At 47.8% G+C, this 21,200-nt stretch overlaps 1 protein-coding gene across 1 annotated transcript in view; it reads left to right on the top strand.

Moving 5' to 3' along the window:
• The window catches only part of LOC140425201 (dynein axonemal heavy chain 11-like), a 755,586-nt gene that overhangs the window by 33,631 nt on the left and 700,755 nt on the right, over positions 1–21,200 (top strand). Inside the window, 3 exon segments of the mRNA XM_072509215.1 lie at positions 942–1,131; positions 1,447–1,546; positions 7,848–8,059. Coding sequence (XP_072365316.1) covers positions 942–1,131; positions 1,447–1,546; positions 7,848–8,059 — 502 coding nt within the window.

Genomic DNA, 21,200 nt, shown 5'->3' on the forward strand with positions numbered 1-21,200 from the left:
TAAATACTTGTCTTTTTTTTTTCCATTTTCTACTATTTTAATTTTGCAACTACATTTTTCTTAGTGGAAATGATTCTAGTCTTTTTCCCTTAATTTTAACTTGAATATGTGTTTCTTATTCCTGCCCTCCCCTCGATTCTGTTGTCTTATTTGGAGTTGGGAGCTATTTAAGAAATTTGACCTTTTGGCTAAAGAAGAATCTTTTCCAGAGGTTAATTTCTCAGTCACCAGACGGCGAAGATTGTTGTGTAATGAGTGTAGAACATTAGAAAATAGTAAGGCTACTGTAAGCTATAATATTCAGTTGCTCACTGTTAGCTGACAACAGCAACCACTGTAACCAACACAGAGAATTCTGGAAACAGTCGGCAGGTCAGTCGTATCTGTGAAGAGAACAAACAAGTTAATAATTCAGGTTTTCGCTCTGTCAGAGCTGAAAGGCATTACAGATGAACAGCATTTTAACAGAACAAGAGGAATGGGAAAGTAGCACAAACACAGGACAAAGAGAGGATGGCTGGCAAAGTGCTTAAGTGTAAATCAGGAAATGATTGAATGACCGAAGTGATAAAAGCAAGCAAAGATAGGAAGCAGAATGAGAAAAATCAAAGAAATAAATGCCAGCCAAGAGAGCGGGGTGAATTCTCCGCCTCCCCGGCTGCGTGTTCCCCTGCGGGGCACCGTCACTAGCAGCGGGATTCTCTGTTCCTGTTGCAGGCCAATGGGATTTCCCATTGTAGCTATGCCACGCGGCTGGGAAACCAGCTGGCAGGGTGCGCTGCCGGTGGAACGGATATTCCTGCTGGCGGAGAATTCATCCCAGCACCATGTGGTGCTTTGGATTCCCTTTTAGTGGTTTAAGTGCAGTTTCAATTAATAATATTTAATGGAAGGTACATTCTTGGGGCTTTTCTGTCGTCTTTCTCCTTTGTGCACTTTAGGCTGGATCGTTATGACCGGTTAATAGTTCATCCAATTGAATCGATGGTAATCAAATGGACTCATCAAATTCGGGATGTACTGAAGAAGGATTCTTCGGAACCATTGCTGCAAGGATTAAATCCAGATCCAAAGACAGAGTTGGATTTCTGGAAGGCAAGGAAAGAAAACTTGCTGTGCATTCATGAACAAGTAAGTGGAGTACAAACAGATATAATGGAATACTTGTTGATTCTTACTTTACTTTCAACTTTCAGTCAGTACCATAAATTGGAGAAAGTTCAGTTTCCATTGTCATAATTGTTTATGAATCTCCCCGTGCTTGCGTGGGTTTTGTCCCCCACAACCCAAAGATGTGCAGGCTAGGTGGATTGGCCACGCTAACACGCTTAATTGGAAACAATGAATTGGGTACACTAAATTTATATTTAAAAAAAAAAAAAAAAAATTGTTTATGAATATGAGCAGGAAGTTAATCTTGATTTAACTGTCACATTCTTCTTCCAGCTTCAGGCACCAGTTGTTCGAAAAATGGCCAAAATTCTAGAAACAACAGAAAGCAGCTATTTTCCCACTTTCAAGCAAAGTTTACAAGATGTTGTCGGTGGTAGGTACTGCTCATACATTTTGTAACTAACGTGTGGACTATTTTCTAGAGCAAATATGATCAGTAGTGACTCTAAGTAGTGTAAATATTAGTTCTAGCTTGTTGATATGATTGGTACTAAACATTTTGTATCAATCAAAATGATTTTGCATTGTGTTGGTAGAAAACTCTTCCATGGGTGTGAAGTTGCCAAACTTACCCTTTTTGTTTGAGAAAAATCTACAAAGAACATTCTTACTCCACATTAGATCCATATAGGCCACAGTTGGCAGTTAAGATTCAAGAAATTCTCAGGAGGTAAACTATTTTAAACTTGGGATATGATATCCACAAGGATTCTGCTGAGCTCCAGCTTTTTATGCCATTTTCTCCAGGATTTTGTTCAATCTTTTGTTGGCTGGATAGCAAAACAAAGTCAACTCCAGAATTGTTGTTATCTTTTTAATATTATTGGAATACAGAACATTAAAATGGGATGGACATTTTAAGGTCATTGAGTTACGGACACCTGGTCACCGCTCAACTGTGGCTAAGAGATTGGACCAGAACCATAATGTTTTAAAGTTTTAAGACGGTGTGGAAAGATCGATTTGTTCCAGGAGTGATAACATAAGAAATAAGGCTTGGTTATTTTATAAACAAGCTTTATTCACAGAAAAGAAAAATAGTATTTAACCATTTAAACTTCAACCCGAACAATAATAGATTGCATGTAGTTTCTTAACCCGAACACATGAGTTCCCATTAAACAGCACTTCAAAGGAACATGTAGTTCTCGTACCACTTAGGCAGGCATAGGTTATACTTGCATTTATGAAGCAATTTTTCTTCAGTTAGTGAAGTTACTCCAGAACCATTTTCGAACACCTGACCTCTCTCTGTGGCTTTTCAAATCCTTCTCCCGCTACCTGTTCAAACAAGATGCTTTATCTCTCTCACCCTCACACTTATTCTCTCTCTCTCACTCACTCTCATTCTCACTCTCACTCTCTCTTGAACCCATTATTATAGCTGTCTGACTTCCCACTCCCGTTTATACAAAAGAACAGAGCCAAGCTATTGATATGCAACTAACCTCCATTTATGGACAAAAGAGGCCATCAGACTCTGTAATAGGCTAATGGTGGTCAAACAACAGTGTCCCAAAGAAAAACTGATCTCGAGTGGATCATCCTGGGTGAGCAGGGGCACTCTGTGCATTCCCATTAACGGGTTTAAGTCTGAATAAGACATTATAACTCCGGCCAGGTGTGGGCATATCCCTTTAATTCCTTGCTAGCAGCTTTTCCCTCAGTCTGTTATCCCCTAAATTGCCTGCTTCGTCTTTGACCCCATTTCTGGTCCCAAGTTCTTAATATCGCCCTCTCTCTGTTTTTCAAATTAAGGGGCAATTTAGCGTGGCCAATCCACCTAGCCCGCACATCTTTGGGTTGTGGAGGTGAAACCCACGCAAACACAGGGAGAATGTGCAAACTCCACACGGACAGTGACCCAGAGCCGGGATCGAACCTGGGACCTTAGCGCCGTGAGGCAGCAGTGCTAACCCACTGCTCCACCGTGTTGCCCCATATATCGCCCTCTCTTAACAATTTAGTTTACCATACAAAACTGTAAAATTGAGCTGAATCTTTTAAAAAATAAATTTAGAGTACCCAATTCTTTTTTCCCCAATTACGGGGCAATTTAGAGTGGCCAGTCCACCTGCCGTGCACATATTTTTGGGTTGTAAAGTTGAGACCCACGCAGACATGGGGAGAATGTGCAAAGTTCACACGGACAGTGACCTGGGGCCAGGATTGAACCTGGGTCCTCGGTGCCGGGAGGCAACAGTGCTAACCACTGCACCACCATGCTGTACAAAATTGAGCTGAATCTGCAACTCGAGTTTGTTGTCTCAACTTTGCAAACATACTTAACAAACTACTGTGCTCTGAATCCTTATCAAAACAGATAAATCTGATTGCTAGGCCACTGTCTACAGAGAATTAAAACCTGTTATCAGTCTGTAGCACTTGTTCTTACCCCCCCCCCCCCCCCCCCCCCTCAACGCCATTCAACCTCTGAAAGAGTACCGTACATGATACCCAAGAGTTGTACGCCCCCCCCCAGTCTCCAACTCCTCCCGTCCACTGCCTCTTGTAAAACTCCTCCCCCCCAACCTCTGTTCCTTCCCCCCAACTTTCCACCCCGGCTAGACCACTCGGAACCTGTTCTGTCAGGCTCCGATGGCTGCAGCACCTCACTCCCGTTCACTGGCCGGCTTAAACCGGCCAGCATGGAGGCCCCCACCTGGGTCCCTTTCCCCCTTGCCCGGCCCTAGGAAAGCCCAGAGATCCCCTTTTAGCACACAAACCCCGCATATCCACCTACACCCCAAAGAGCCCTCATTTCGAGTGACAGTCCCATCACTTCCCTTGTCCAAATATATACAACATTGGCTCCTTTAGCCCATACACCCGCACGCAGTGAAACAAAAAAAGAAGAAAATACAGTCAGTCATGAGGTCACATCGGCACATGGCCATTTCTCAATTTCTCAGTTCTGCCACAGTCCTTCTGCCTTCGCAAACTCCTCTGCTGCTTCCGCCATTCCAAAATAAAAGTCCCTGGAGCTTGTAAGTCACCCTCAGCTTCGCTGGATATACAATGCCGCACTGCACCTTGCTAATGTACAGTGCCCTCTTCACCCGGTTGAAGGCAGCCTGCCTCCTCGCCAGCACCACCGTAAAGTCCTGGTATACACGTATACCAGCTCCAGTCCACTGCACCGCCCGCTTCTGCTTGGCCCAGCTCAGGACCTTCTCCTTCACACTGTACGTACGGAAGCACAGAGTCACTACCCTTGGTGGCTCACTCGCCATTGGTACAGGCCTCCACGACCGATGAGCCCGATCCAGTTCATATCGGGAGGGATCCTCCCCCTCCCCCAATAGTTTCACCAGAATCGCGGCAAAATACTCAATCGGCCTCGGTATTTCAACTCCTTCGGGCAGCCCCACAATCCTCAAATTCTGTTGCCTGGATCTGTTTTCCAGGTCTTCCATTTTTCCTCGCAGATCCTTGTTAATGTCCATCACCTTCTGCATCTCCTTCCCCATCGACGCAAGTTGATCACCGTGCTGCAATAATGTCTCCTCCACTTCCTTCAGTGCCGCCACTGCGCTCGCCACCGCCGTCATCACCGGGGAAATCGCCTCCTCCACCAGCACACTCAAAACCTCTCTCATCTCCTTCCTCATTGTCTCCATGTATCTTGTAAACTGTCTTTCAAATTCCGCAGCCATCACCTTAGTTATTTCTTCAGCCGTAAGCAATGTGGCCTCCACTGGTACTCTAGTCTCCATTTTCCTTGGTGACCCCGCGGTGACCTTTCCACTCCCCGACAGACCTTCGGCTGTTTTCTTTACGGACGATTTTTTGCTTACCCTCGACATTCTTCTTCATTTGCCTTTACTGTTTCTTCCTGCTTTTGCCGCCTCCGTGGACCCTGGGACCGGGCTTAAAGCCCCGAAAATGCCGTTCCCGAATGGGAGCTCTCCATTGTGCGGCCGCCTCCCGCCCACCGTCACCAGAAGTCCACTTGTTCTTATTTTAAGGAAACAATTAATGTAGACTGATCTACATCGATTTTGTTTGTGACGCTGCAACTAATTTTACCAATATGACCTCTGTTACATGAAGCTTATACAATATTCATTTCATTCAAATTTAAAAATCATTAGGTAAGGATAGACACAGATGACCATAGTCAGCTTTCCCCTTTTGAGGGGGAGAGCTGACTGGTGGTGATTTAACCTGAGGATCACCACATCTTGGGCGAAGGGCACGTTGGAGAAGGCAGGGCCCTCATCAATAACCTCAGCCAGTACAGGAATTGCTGCTGGCCTTACTCTGCATCATGAACCAGCTGTCTAGCCAAGTGAGCTAAACCAGCCCATTGGGGGGTGGGGGGAGGGTTTTTTCTTTTAGTGCAGAACGAGGCACTCGTATCATTAAAATCCAGTAATAACTACACAAAAAAGTGTTTTGAAAGTTAGCCACAGGCCGCAATAGCATGTGACTTACCTTGTGAATTAGGGACATTCAAATGGTGCCTACAGTGGTTCACCAATTTGTTCCTGTGAAAAAGTTGAAGCATCTTGGAAATTTAATGAACTATTATTTGATTTCCTGTGGCATAGCATGCAGCGAATTGGAGAAATGGATACCCACTTTTCTGCCTTGGATGTCTTCCATCTTGTCTTCTATTTCCATTTCTATTTCTCGACACAGCTGGATCTTTCTGTTTAGTTATTTTTGATTCTCTTCCTTATGCATCTGCTTTTTTCTGTCTTTTATCTTTTCTTTTGAGTGGGAGATGATGGGTACAGTTTGACGGGGAAAGATGCAACCAATCAAAGGCAAGAGGCTGGTCAGAAATGTGTTCAGGTAGTTAAGTCTAGAGGTAACAAGAAGGTATGAGGGTTTGATGAGCAGATAAGTTGAGGCAGCGGTGCACTCAGGCGATGTTATGAAGGTGGAACTAGGTGGTCTTGATGATGACAAGAAATGTGGTAGGAAGCTCAGTTGAGCCAAGGTTGTGAACAGTCTGGTTCAGCCTTGGACAGTTGTTAGGGAGATGGAATCTGTATCTAGGGAATGCAATTTGTTGCAGGGACTGAAGACTATTACTTTGGTCGTCCCAATAGTCATTTGGTAGCAAAAAACTTGAGTATCGCTGAAAAACAGAATTTTTGTTAAAGCTTTTAATCTTGCACTTGATCAAGACATTTGCAAGAATACAATGCAAGGGAAATCAACAAATTTATACCAAATGAGAGTGCTGATCAGTTGGCAAGTGGACCCTGATTGGTAGAGGCTTTGCCATGGAGAATGCACCAGTTGATGGCGACTGACCGCTAACTGCCAAGCATTGTTTGAAACTTAAAGCGGGCTGCTTGACTCTGGTTTGTCAAGGTATTGGCCTGAGGAATAAATCAGCTTATTTTGTGTTTAATCATTACTGTCACTGGGCTAGTAATCCAGAACACCAGTGTAATGCTCTGGGGACCTGGGTTCGAATCCCATCATGGCAGACGGTGAAATTTGAATTCAATAAAAATCTGGACTTAAAGTCTATTGATGACTGTAAAAGCGTTGTCGATTGTTGGAAAAAACCATTTCATTCACTAATGTGCTTTTGGGAAGGAAATATGCCATTTTTACATGGTCTGGCCTACCTGAGACTCCAGATCCACAGCAGTGTGGTTGACTCTTAACTGCCCTTTGAAATGGCGTAGCTGCCACACAACTCAAGGTCAATTAGGAATGGGCAAAAAATGCTGTTGCCTGTGATGTCCAAATCCCATGAATTAATTTTTAAAAAAAGTGTCAGGGAGGTAAATATCAGTGTACAGGTGAAAAATAATGCTATGTTTTCGGATAATGTTGCCAAGGGACTACCTCTGGATGTTAAATAGGGGGCCAAGGATGGATCATTGGGGAACACCAGAGGTAATGAGTAGAAAGGAAAGCTATTCCAAGTGATATTCTGGCTCTGGTAAGATCATTAAAGGTGGAACCAGGTGAATGCAGTCCAATCCAGCTGGACCCCCTTTTAATTTTCTCACAGGTAATAGAAATTAGATGACCCACGTTTTGGTGTGATTTGTATTAAAGTAATAGATTACATTCTCTGTTTTCTTTGGTCCCAATCTCTCTCCTTCCCCTTTCTTACCCTTCCTGTACTGTTGGTTTAATATACTTTCAAAAGAAGAAATCTAAAGAACGCAAAACAAAAGTAACAGAGCATTTTCTTTTATGTTTTTCTGCTCCTGGCACATGGAGACAGAGAGACTGGTGGGCATGCATGCACATCCTCATTTTTAAGTGAAATACTTGGTATAAATCTTGCCTCAGTAAAACATTTGAAATTTGCCCTCTTGTTTTCCTAATTATGTAATATTATGCAACTGGAGTAGAATTTTCTCGGAGGTAAAGAAAAATGTCCCATCAGTAGAGCTGATTGAAGGTTATTGATCCATCCAGGGAAACTAGGGACACTGCACATGTTCAGACTGCACAATCTAACTTCAGCCCACAGCTATGGGTAAAAATATCATGGCTCAGCACGGGCCAAAGCCTCCAATAAAAGCTTTAGTGAAGGCACTGAAAAATGCAAAGGGCAATTCCGTAGACACATTTATTCAATATATTGCAAAATATGCGTTATAATGTTTTGTTTTAACCTTCATTGGAGCACTTTCCCCTATGCATCAGATTCATGTACTAATATGAATTTTTACTGTTGTAATTTTATTAAGCACTCGTGGAAGTCCAAGACATCGACCTCCACCTCAGACCACTGCGACGCCATATTAAAATTATGCAAGAGGGCGAACTTGCAGAGATTCTTGTGTTCATTCCAGCTCTCTTTCACACCATCTGTCTCATCTGGAGCCACTCCAAATTTTATTGCATTCCTATTCGCATCATAGTTCTCCTGCAGGAATTCTGCAATTTGTTGATTGAAAAGGTAATTTTAAATAAGCGACAAATTGACTTATAGTTTTCAATAAGCAAAGTGATGGTGATTAGCAATGAAGCAATACCGTTTATTAGGCAGCTATTATTCAGTAAGACATGGTAGACTGTGGTCGTTAACAGCGATAGGTAGTCTAATGAAATCGGAAGGATTTGATCAAGTTACAAATGGTTAAAAAAGAAGAAGCCAATTAGCTCCCATGAATAAACAGCTAAGCAGTCATGGCTTTATTATCTTGAAATATAAGATTATGGGTGTGATTCTCTGGCCCCCCCGAGGCGTGTTTCTCGGTGGGCAGAGGCAGTCCGCTATTGGCCGGCAGCGGAATCTTCCGGTCCCGCTGCTGTCAATGGGCTTTCCCATTGAATCCACCTCACGCCGCTGGGAATCCCGTGGCAAGGGTGTGCCCAGGGGGCAGCTCTGAAGACTAGTCATATGGACTTGAAACATTAACTCTGTTTCTCTCTCCGCAGAGACTGCCAGACCTGCTGAGCTTTTCCAGCATCTTGTATTTTAATTTTTTTTAGTTGTTAACAGTAGAAATGTACATTTAAAAGTAATAGTTCAAATTCAAATATTTCTACTGTCTAGCAGTGGTCTGAACTAGTTTATATAAAAATAATATTGCGTTTAATGACATATATATCTGCCTACATGTTTTTAAAACATTCCAATTTTTCCCCCATTTCTTCTTCCTTTCCCTTTGCTGGAGTGTGGTATTAGATTCACTGAAGTGTGAGGTGTTGTTGAATGTTCTACGTTACCCTTTCCTTATAATCATGCAGAGGTATATTTCGGAATGAAACACCCTCAAGATTGAGCCTCTGACTCATTTACTTTCCATAGCTCAGAAATAGTTAGTGTCATGATATGCACTCATGCACATAATGAGATACAGACAGGCAGTGACAGACACCCAGTACAGCCAATCAACACACAGGACAGAACACAACCAATCACCAGGCAGAATACTAGAGGGGGGGGTTTCCCACTATAAAACACACGAGGCATCAGCACTCTGCCTCTTTCCACTGGTGACAACTGTAGTGACAGTCAGGGTGTATATATCAGTTAGCACGTTCTACACGAGTCTGGTCTAGTTAGTTATAGTTAGCACACTTAGATTAGTAGAGGGTCAACCCACAGCGAACTGTGTGCACTGCTCAGCAAGTTCAATAAAGCGTATTGAACTTGCATCGGTTTGGTGTCTACTTTCAAGTACAACTACATCCAGTTGCAGTCCGTGTTACCCCAGGATGAATAACACAACAGTTAGTTTTGTTTTGGGTCCAGCACAATACAACCCCATTTTAAGATTAGTTTTCCTTTGGTTTTTTAATCTGTTACCAAACCAGCACAGCAAAATCCTTTGCATTGAGTGTGGCAAATTGAGATGTGAATTAATTAAACAGATTAATATGGTGATCCAGTAATGCTTTTGCGAGGTTTCATCCTCAATATATTTGCATTCACTGCAATTTTAAGATCGTTTTGAATGATCAGTCATCAGTGTAAGTTCCCTTATTATAGCTGACATGTGAGAATCAACATTTTAAAAACTTTGAAGACTTCAATCAGTAAAGATCAATGAGTGGAAAAATACTTTCAATCTGGGGCTGTTCTGTTGCCATGACAATCCTCACAATAGGATTGATTCTTGGATACTAGTGCTGAAATTCTGTTGCAAACATGTGAAGAAAATATTTGCCTGTGCATTGTTACAGAATAAGAAAAAATAAACTCTATTGGACAATTAAATAGTACAATAGTTTGAAGAGGTATATTTTCCCATGTTAAACATACCTTCTGCTGACTCCCTCCCATCACCAGGATGGGTGAGTAAATTTGCAGATGACACTAAAGTCGGTGGAGTTGTGGACAGTGCAGAAGGATGTTACAAGTTACAGAGGGACATAGATAAGCTGCAGCGCTGGGCTGAGAGGTGGCAAATGGAGTTTAATGCAGAAAAGTGTGAGGTGATTCATTTTGGAAGGAATAACAGGAAGACAGAGTACTGGGCTAATGGTAAGATTCTTGGCAATGTGGATGAGCAGAGAGATCTCGGTGTCCATGTACATAGATCCCTGAAAGTTGCCACAAGGTTGAGAGGGTTGTTAAGAAGGCGTACGGTGTGTTAGCTTTTATTGGTAGAGGGATTGAGTTTCGGAGCCATGAGGTCATATTGCAGCTATACAACACTCTGGTGCGGCCGCATTTGGAGTATTGCGTGCAATTCTGGTCGCCGCATTATAGGAAGGATGTGGAAGCATTGGAAAGGGTGCAGAGGAGATTTACCAGAATGTTGCCTGGTATGGAGGGAAGATCTTATGAGGAAAGGCTGAGGGACTTGAGGCTGTTTGTGTTAGAGAGAAGAAGGTTAAGAGGTGACTTAATTGAGGCATACAAGATGATCAGAGGATTGGATAGGGTGGACAGTGAGAGCCTTTTTCCTCGGATGGTGATGTCTAGCACGAGGGGACATACCTTTAAATTGAGGGGAGATAGATATAAGACAGATGTCAGAGGTAGGTTCTTTACTCAGAGAGTAGTAAGGGCGTGGAATGCCTTGCCTGCAACAGTAGTGGACTCGCCAACACTAAGGACTTTCAAATGGTCATTGGATAGACATATGGACAATAAGGGAATAGTGTAGATGGGTTTTAGAGTGGTTTCACGGGTCATATAAAATACAGTACAGAACAGGCCCTTTGGCCCACGATGTTGTGCCGAACCTTTGTCCTAGATTAATCATAGATTATCATTGAATTTACAGTGCAGAAGGAGGCCATTCGGCCCTTTGAGTCTGCACCGGCTCTTGGAAATAGCACCCTACCAAAACTCAACACCTCCACCCAACACCAAGGGCAATTTTGGACACTAAGGGCAATTTGTCATGGCCAATCCACCTAACCTGCACATCTTTGGACTGTGGGAGGAAACTGGAGCACCCGGAGGAAACCCACGCAGACACGGGGAGGATGTGCAGACTCCGCACAGACAGTGATCCAAGCCGGAATCGAACCTGGGATCCTGGAGCTGTGAAGCAATTGTGCTAGCCACAATACTACCGTGCTGCCCTTAAGAACAAATAAATCTACACTATATCATTTTACCGTAATCCATGTACCTATCCAATAGCTGCTTGAAGGTCCCTAATGTTTCTGACTCTAAACTACTTCCACAGGCAGTGCATTCCATGCCCCCACTACTCTCTGGGTAAAGAACCTACCTCTGATATCCCTCCTATATCTTCCACCTTTCACCTTAAATTTATGTCCCCTTGTAATGGTTTGTTCCACCCGGGGAAAAAGTCTCTGACTGTCTACTCTATCGATTCCCCATATCATCTTATATACCTCTATCAATTCGCCCCTCATCCTTCTCCGTTCTAATGAGAAAAGGCCTAACACCCTCAACCTTTCCTCGTAAGACCTACTCTCCATTCCAGGCAACATCCTGGTAAATCTCCTTTGCACCTTTTCCAAAGCTTCCACATCCTTCCTAAAATGAGGCGACCAGAACTGTACACAGTACTCCAAATGTGGCCTTACCAAGGTTTTGTACAGCTGCATCATCACCTCACGGCTCTTAAATTCAATCCCTCTGTTAATGAAAGCGAGCACACCATAGGCCTTCTTCACAGCTCTATCCACTTGAGTGGCAACTTTCAAAGATGTATGAACATAGACCCCAAGGTCTCTCTGCTCCTCCACAATGCCAAGAACTCTACCGTTAACCCTGTATTCCGCATTCATATTTGTCCTTCCAAAATGGACACCCTCACACTTTTCAGGGTTAAACTCCATCTGCCACTTCTCAGCCCAGCTCTGCATCCTATCTATGTCTCTTTGCAGCCGACAACAGCCCTCCTTACTATCCACAACTCCACCAATCTTCGTATCATCTGCAAATTTACTGACCCACCCTTCAACTCCCTCATCCAAGTCATTAATGAAAATCACAAACAGCAGAGGACCCAGAACTGATCCCTGCGGTACGCCACTCGTAACTGGGATCCAGGCTGAATATTTGCCATCCACTACCACTCTCTGACTTCTATCGGTCGGCGCAACATCGAGGGCCGAAGGGCCTGTACTGCGCTGTAATGTTCTATGTTCTACGTTCTATCACCAGACTGCTTCGCAAATCCTTATGTGATGATATGCATCACTGTAAATACACAAGGGGTTAATGCAGATACACAAGAACTAAATAAACACTAGAGGGAGCACCAGAGACATCATGACACACAGACATTCAACCAATAGGTCAGTAAGGTAGGACACGACCAATGGGCAGTCAAGACACACCCAGAGTGACACTACCACAAGGGGGCTACCCATATAAAAGGACAGGGCACAATGTTCTTTCTCTTTTCCACAGGCGACACTCGGAGACACGGGCAGATCAGAGAGCATCACATCCACCGAATGGATTAGAGCAGACTGGTTAGTTAGATCGAGTTACTATAGTAAGATTAGCAGGAGAGTCGAAGCCAAGTAGGAGAATTGTTTTTTGTTTTTTTAAAAATATATTTATTAAAGTTTTTAACACAATTTTTCTCCCTTACAAACAATAACACCCCCCCCTCGGTAACAAAAAAAAAGAAACGAGAAATCGCGCGGAGCAAGATATATACATGGCAAAATATTATATTTACATAGCTTTGTACACTGGCTCTCTCCCGTACGTGCCAGTTTCCCCGACTCTTCATGTTATCTCTTGCTCATCCACCCCCCCCCCAGCCAGCTCCCCCTCCCCGGACGTCCCCCCCTCCCCAGGTTGATGCTGCTGCTGACCGACCCTCCTCTAATGCTCCGCGAGATAGTCTAGGAACGGTTGCCACCGCCTGTACAACCCCTGCGCAGACCCTCTCAAGGCGAACTTAATCCTCTCCAACTTTATGAACCGAGCCATATCGTTTATCCAGGCCTCCACGCTGGGGGGCTTCGCCTCCTTCCACATTAGCAAGATCCTTCGCCGGGCTACTAGGGACGCAAAGGCCAAAATACCGGCCTCTTTCGCCTCCTGCATTCCCGGTTCGTCCACTACTCCGAATATTGCTAGCCCCCAGCTTGGCTTGACCCGGACTTTCACCACCTGAGATATTGCTCCCGCCACTCCTCTCCAGAACCCCTCCAGTGCCGGGCATGACCAAAACATATGGACATGGTTCTCCGGGCTCCCTGAGCACCTTCCACATCTGTCCTCTACCCCAAAGAACCTGCTCAACCTCGCCCCCGTCAGGTGAGCTCTGTGAACCACCCTAAATTGTATCAGACTGAGCCTGGCACACGAGGAAGAGGAATTAACCCTACCTAGGGCATCCGCCCACAGACCTTCCTCGATCTCCTCCCCAAGCTCCTCCTCCCATTTACCCTTCAACTCTTCTACCAGCGCTTCCCCTTCTTTCATCTCCTGGTGTATTTCTGACACCTTGCCCTCCCCGACCCATGCGCCCGAGATCACTCTGTCTTGAATTTCTTGTGCCGGGAGCAACGGGAATTCCCTCACCTGTCGCTTTACAAAAACCCTCAGCTGCATATATCTAAAGGCATTTCCCGGGGGTAACTCAAACTTCTCCTCCAGTGCCCCTAGGCTCGCAAACGTTCCGTCAATGAACAGGTCCCCCATTCTCCTGATCCCCGCCCGATGCCAGCTCTGGAACCCCCCATCCATCTTCCCCGGGACAAACCGATGGTTACCCCTGATCGGGGACCACACCGATGCTCCCATTGCATCCCTGTGCCGTCTCCACTGGCCCCAGATCCTTAGCGTTGCCGCCACCACCGGGCTTGTGGTATACTTTGTCGGCGAGAGCGGCAGCGGTGCCGTCACCAACGCGCCCAGACTCGTTCCTTTGCAGGACGCATTCTCCATCCTCTTCCATGCCGCCCCCTCTCGCTCCATAACTCACTTGCGGGTCATCGACACATTTGCTGCCCAGTAGTAGCTCCCCAGGTTTGGCAGCGCCAACCCTCCTCGGTCCCTACTGCGTTCCAGGAACCCTCTCCTTACCCTCGGGGTCTTATTCGCCCACACAAACCCCATAATACTCCTGCCTACTCTCTTAAAAAAGGCCTTAGTGATCACGGTGGGAAGGCACTGAAACACAAACAAAAACCTCGGAAGGACCACAATTTTGACCGACTGCACTCTATCCGCCAGCGAGAGCGGGAGCATGTCCCATCTTTTAAAATCCTCCTCCATTTGCTCCACCAACCTCATCAGATTCAGTTTATGTAGGGCCCCCCAACTCCTGGCTATCTGGATCCCCAGATACCGAAAGCTCCCCTCCGCCCTCCTCAGCGGTAGGTCCCCTATCCCTCTTTCTTGGTCCCCCGCCTGTAATACAAATAGCTCACTCTTCCCTACATTGAGCTTGTAGCCCGAAAACTCCCCAAACTCCCTTGAGTCTGCATGACCTCCACCATCCCCTCCATTGGATCCGCCACGTACAGCAACAGGTCATCCGCATATAGCGACACCCGATGCTCTTCTCCCCCTCGGACCACCCCCCTCCATTTATTAGACTCCCTCAATGACATGGCCAATGGTTCGATCGCCAATGCGAACAACAGGGGGCACCCCTGCCTCGTCCCTCGGTACAGCCGAAAGTACTCCGACCTCTGCCGGTTCGTCACTACACCCGCCACCGCGGCTCTGTAAAGGAGCTTAACCCAACTGATAAACCCTCCCCCGAACCCAAACCTACGCAGCACCTCCCAGAGGTACTCCCACTCTACTCGGTCAAAGGCCTTCTCCGCGTCTATAGCTGCCACTATCTCCGCTTCTCCCTCCACCGATGGCATCATTATCACGTTTAAGAGCCGCCGCACATTGGTGTTTAGCTGCCTACCCTTTACAAATCCTGTCTGGTCCTCGTGAATCACCCCCGGGACACAGTCCTCGATCCTCGTGGCCAGCACTTTTGCCAGCAACTTTGCGTCCACATCAAGGAGCGAGATCGGCCTGTACGATCCACATTGCAGTGGGTCCTTGTCCCGCTTTAGGATCAAAGAAATTGTCGCTTCCGGCATTGTCGGAGGTAGGGTCCCCTCCTCTCTTGCCTCATTAAAGGTCCTCACTAGTAGCGGGGCCAACAAGTCTACGTACTTCCTGTAGAACTCCACCGGGAAACCGTCTGGCCCCGGGGCCTTCCCCACCTGCATGCTCCCTAAACCCTTGCTCAGCTCCTCCAACCCAATTGGTGCCCCCAGACCAGCCACTTCTTGCTCCTCCATCCTCAGGAATCTCAGCTGGTCTAGGAATCGTCTCATACCCTCTTCCCCCATTGGGGGCTGGGATCTGTACAGCTCTTCATAGAAGGCCTTAAATACCTCGTTTATTTTCGTCGCACTCCGAACTGTGGCTCCCCTTCCATCTTTGACTCCCCCTATTTCCCTCGCTGCCATCCTTTTGCGGAGCTGTTGTGCCAGCATCCGACTAGCCTTTTCCCCATACTCATAGGTCGCCCCCTGCGCTTTCCTCCACTGTGTCTCCACCTTCCCTGTGGTCAACAGGTCAAACTCCGTCTGGAGCCGTCGTCTTTCCCCAAGTAATCTTTCCTCCGGGGCCTCTGCATATCTCCTGTCCACTCTCAAAATCTACCCCACTAACCTCTCCCTTTCCATGCCTTCTGTCTTCTCCCTGTGAGCCCTAATGGAGATTAGCTCTCCCCTGACCACCGCCTTGAACGCCTCCCATACCACCCGTACCCGCACCTCCCCGTTGTCGTTGGCCTCCAAGTACCTTTCGATACACCCCCTCACCTTCCCACACACCACCTCGTCTGCCAGCAGTCCCACATCCAGCCACCACAGCGGGTGTTGGTCCCTCTCCTCTCCCAGCTCCAGTTCCACCCAGTGCGGGGCATGGTCCGAAACGGCTATGGCCGAATACTCCGTCCCCTCCACCCTCTGGATGAGCGCCCTGCCCAGAACAAAAAAATCTATCCGGGAGTAGGCTTTGTGTGCATGGGAAAAGAAAGAAAATTCCCTGGCCTGCGGCCTTGCAAACCGCCATGGGTCCACTCCCCCCATCTGATCCATAAACCCCCTAAGTACTTTGGCCACCGCCGGCCTCTTTCCAGTCCTTGATTTGGAGCGGTCCAGTGCTGGGTCCAACACCGTATTGAAGTCCCCTCCCATTATCAGGCCTCCTTTCTCCAGGTCCGGAATGCGCCCCAACATGCGCTTCATGAATCCTGCATCATCCCAGTTCGGGGCGTACACGTTTACCAACACCACCCACGCCCCATGCAGCCTACTGGTCACCATTACATATCGCCCTCCATTGTCCACCTCAATAGTTAGTTAAAAAAAATTCCCTTGGGGCTCTTCTCGCGAGCCCGAAAGTCCGTGGTAGTGGGAGCTGCCGAATCGTGCGGCTCAGCTCCGCATTGCCGCACCCGGAAGTTCCAAGTAGGAGAATTGTTAACTGTTCAATAAATGTGTTAAATCTATCTTCAAGTCTGAACCTCCCTTTGTCAGAGTATATATCAAGGAAGCAGCTTATGCTACATGAAGAAGCATAACACAACGCCTTGAATTATACTTCAAGTTCATTTCTGCTGAGAATATCTCTCTCCTGAAATGCTTGATTCAGATGAGAAACTCACATTGCTCTTGCATAATACGGTTCCATATTGTGATTTAATTTTGCTTAAAATCTCAATACATATATTCCTTAAAAATTAGCCACTTTTGAAATGGTGTGAGCCAAAATAGATATATTTTCCTTCTATTATTTAGAATATTGCTGTTCCCAGTCCCGTTCATGAAAATCCTGTTCCTCCGAGTGGGGATTTAGTAGATAACATTTATTTTGCAATTTACTGGATAACAGTGGTGCCTTTTATATTGCCATATTATTCCAATATGATTTAGGTATTGTATGTTCATGCATGTATGCCCTACATCATTCACTACTGTACAACAAACAGGGTGTCGAGCAACGGTGTATCAGTCTGAAGCACATGGTGGGACCTGGAAATAAAAGCTTCAGCATTTTCAATCTGAAAGCGTTTACTACTTTGAACTTCTGGAAATCGCAAGACATGATAAGATGGTGACAGTAGGCGGCTGTGAGTAAAATGGATGATAAAAATCAACCCACGTTGTTGCCAGAGAGAGATAAAAGACTTGAGTAGGACGCCGCTGCAGCGATGAACACACTGCTCCAACTCTGGATGAATTGGCTGATTTATGTCCGAGAGACATTTGAGAAGTTTAAACAAGGATGCAGTTTGATAGCTTTCAAAAAGACGCCAACAAGGAGGGAATGGCCAGTTGCAACCTTGTTTGGGATGAGAGCAAGAATTGGTCTGTTTGATAACTGGGAGATCCGTGAGGATGAAAGTTAAAATCCCAACAACATTGAGGAATTCATCATGCTACAAATTTGAGGCATGAGTCTCCGGCCTCGTTATGCTCTCGCTCAAGCGAAACGAGGCCGGTGAATAATGGGAGGGGCCAAAAACGAGAACTGCGCCAGGCGACAAACAGTTTGCAATGCAACAGGCCCGCTACCGTAGGTGAAATCGGGATCTCATCATAGCGTGGCGAGAAACCAATTATCACCACTTCAGCCCAATTTCCATACAATTAACTGGAGTGACCCCATATCCAACGGCCTCCTGTCATTCAGCGGCCTCACTAGCAAGGGGTCACGCTGGCGCTGATTCGTACTCCTTTTGAAAATCGTGAATCCAGCGCAAGGGCTTCTGTGGGGAGCCGAGGAGGTGAGTAGTCATCTCTGCTCACAAGGAAAGAGCCTGGGGGTGCTGGGCTTGCCACCCCAGTGCTTGTGGGGGTTGGGGGACCCTTGGCTGGGCGTGGGGACCCGCCGCAGGGGAGGGCCGCCATGGGAGTGTGGGTGGGGTGAGTGGGGGGAGGCGCTGTGGGGGCAACCAGGGGCAATCGCTCGCAGCACCACATGCCACCCCTGGATCATGTGTGCCCGCTCCTGGGACAACCCTTGTCCCTGCCGTCTGCTCCACTGACCACTCATGGGCAGCACGGTAGCATAGTCGTTAGCACAGTTGCTTCACAGCTCCAGGGTTCCAGGTTCGATTCCCGGCTTGGGTCACTATCTGTGTGGAGTCTGCATGTTCTCCCCGTGTGTGCATGGGTTTCCTCCGGGTGCTCCGGTTTCCTCCCACAGTCCAAAGATGTGCAGGTTAGGTGAATTGGCCATGATAAAATTGCCCTTAGTGTCCAAAAAGGTTAGGTTGGGTTACGGAGATGAAGGGGATAGCATGGAGGTGTGGGTCTTAAGTAGGGTGCTCGTTCCAAGGGCTGATGCAGACTCGATGGGCTGAATGGCCTCCTGCACTGTAAATTCTATGATTCTATAACCCTCACCGACTGCTGAGGCCTCTGGCTGTGAGGCTGAAGGCTATTGCTAACAGGGAATTGGCAATCGTGGTTAGGTGAGCACTTCCCACAACCCAAGTGGAATCCTGTGGGTAGGTGGGCTATGTAGCATGTGGGAGTCATTGCCTAGCATCCCAATCACACTTTGATGTACCAACACTGTGCTTGAACACTGGGAGGCAACACCACACATGCAGCAGCCAACATCTTAACACCAGGGGATGGAACACAGCTCCAGGGACATGTCCACGGCCGGAGGGTGGGTGAGTCCAATGGGGAGAGGGAGATGCCTGGAGAGATGGGCCAAGGGTTCGGAGGTCGGCCCGCATTGCGGAAGAAAGTGACAGAGACATCATACTGGTAGCGCACAAAGGTGGTAATTGTTTTTGACAATTTCCCCACCCTCCTGATGGTTTTGCCCCCAACACTTTTCCCGGTGCCCTCAGTGATCCTCGATGTGCTTTGCCTCCTAGCTCTCCCACTACATCTAGGTGTGTCCCCAGGATGCACATCTGAGGTGAAGGCAACCAGCTGCTCACCATGTCCCGTGGCCATTGATGCCCCTGGCGGGAGTCTCTGGAGTCTCTGAGGCCGGAGGGCCCCGGCTCATTTGCCAGAGGCACATGCACAGCCATGCCACCCTGTCCCGTGTGCTGACTCTGAGACGCGGCCTCATCAGAGGGATGGAACTCGAGAGATAGTGGGATGGGCACATGTTGGCACCCAGCGCCCCCCACTCCTGGTCAGTGCCATAGGGCTCTGGGGCCATCTTGGGATGGAGGGGAAGTTGATTTGAGGCCCGGCTACTCCTGCATCATCTGGCTTTGCCAGCCCTGGCAGTTCCCCATGGTCAGCACCATGTGTTGATGCCCTTGGCAATGCTCCTCAGTGATTGAGCCATGCTCTGCAGTGCCATGTCCATGTCCATTGGAGAGCGGGACATGTCCCGTAGAACCTCATCAAGGTCAGCCTGGTACTGGGTGACATCCCCCAATGAGACATTCTGTCGAGACCCTCAGCCATGGCCGTCAACGACGGCTCCATGACTTGGACACCTTCACTAATGTTGCCGATGTGGTGCGCCAGGCTCTCCACTGTGGCTGCCACCCTAGCACTGTTGGCCTCGGTGCCACGCATTGCCGGTGACATCACCTGCGCCTGTAGCCTCTGGGACTCCTTCAGCAGCTATGGATCTGCTGTAGTGACGCTGACATCTCCCTTTGAATGTCGCAGCCACACCCAAACGTCTCCATCAGCTGGGTCCTGGGATCCAGCAGACATCTGACTGCTGTCTCACCTGGGGGTTCCTGCCTCCACCTGATGTACATCAGCAGCTGTGTGGCACTCACCAGATTGTGCCTCAGAAGCCTGACTACTAACGTTTCACACTGAGCTGCATGTATCTGCGCTGGTGGAGGTCAGCGATGGCAGCTGTGACGTGGCTAGTATGGTGGCATCCTTGGAAATCTCCTCCAAAGTGGCCTCCCGGGATGCTGGAGAGGGTACCACCTGGGATGGGTCGGCACCATTGCCTGGAGGACCTGCGGGAGAATGGACATGTGGTCATTGGGAGGGTGGGTCAGCCAGTAAGGCAATAACAACTCACGTTTGACAGGTCCTTTGGCTGGGGCGCGGTGGTTCCTCACCTCTGCGGCGTCTGCCAGCCTCCACGTTGGTGACCACCCTGTTCTTGGCCACACCGGTCACCTCCAGGGTGGTGAGGATCCTGATGTCTGGCATACCACCACCAGTCTGGGTCCTCGCCCGGCGATTGTGGGAGAGCTTTTCCTGAGGAGACACAGAAAGGGCATTGTCAGCCACACCCGTGGTTCATGGTGGTGGGGATGTGAAGGAAGGGTTTGGGGGGTTGAAATAGGAGGGGAGGGAGCAAGGGTTGAGGGGTTGGAAGAGAGAGGGGTGTGCGCGCGCTCCCTTTGCGGGGGGGGGGGGGGGGGGGTGGTGCGGCGGGTGCCTACTCACTCATGAAGCCCGGTGTAGGTCGTAGACCCTCTTCCTGCACTGGAGGCCAGTCCTCCTCGTCGCACTCCCTGACCTCGTCCCAGGCAGCACTGACTTCCCCATGACTGACCCTCCTTGACCCTCGAGGGAACAGGACATCCCTCCTGGCCTCCACAGTGTCTAGCAGCCTCCCCACGCCTACGTCCCCGAATATTGGGGCTGGTCTCCTCGGCACAATTGTTGCGAGCTGGCTGCGGTTGGCCACCTAAGGGCTGCTTGACCTTGCTAGGGGGGTGGCTGGCCAGCCTTTATTTGCGGCGAGAAGCCTGTGAGGCCTCGTTAAGTGGACCAATTAACGTTGAATAACGTTGCTGGACCGAGAGCTGAGAAGCTTGCGGCAATTCCCGCTTGCTACAACATTTAGAAATCTTTCTGGAGAATCACGCCCGGAGAAATTCAGCATGCCTCGCCAGCCAGAGTCAAAGCATTGAATCCATTGATACGAATTTGAAAGCCTGAGGCAGAAGTCAGGTGAGCCCATTGGGAGATTGAGGAATGCAGTCAGAAAATGTAAATTCAAAGAAGTGGATGAAGCCTGGTAGATCAGCTCGTTTGGGGCTCTGCACACCCTGATGTACAAATCCTGATTGGAAAAGACAAGCTCACAAAATCACACTGTGGACACTGCCAAGGCACGTGAAGGCACAGGTAAACAGATAAGGTGCTAACAACCCAAACAGCTAGCTTTCAGTTAAGTCAAAGAAAAGGGAACCAAATTAATGCAGTGAACCAGCAAC

The sequence above is a fragment of the Scyliorhinus torazame genome, chromosome 6 (genome assembly GCF_047496885.1).
Source record: "Scyliorhinus torazame isolate Kashiwa2021f chromosome 6, sScyTor2.1, whole genome shotgun sequence".
Taxonomy (NCBI): domain Eukaryota; kingdom Metazoa; phylum Chordata; class Chondrichthyes; order Carcharhiniformes; family Scyliorhinidae; genus Scyliorhinus; species Scyliorhinus torazame.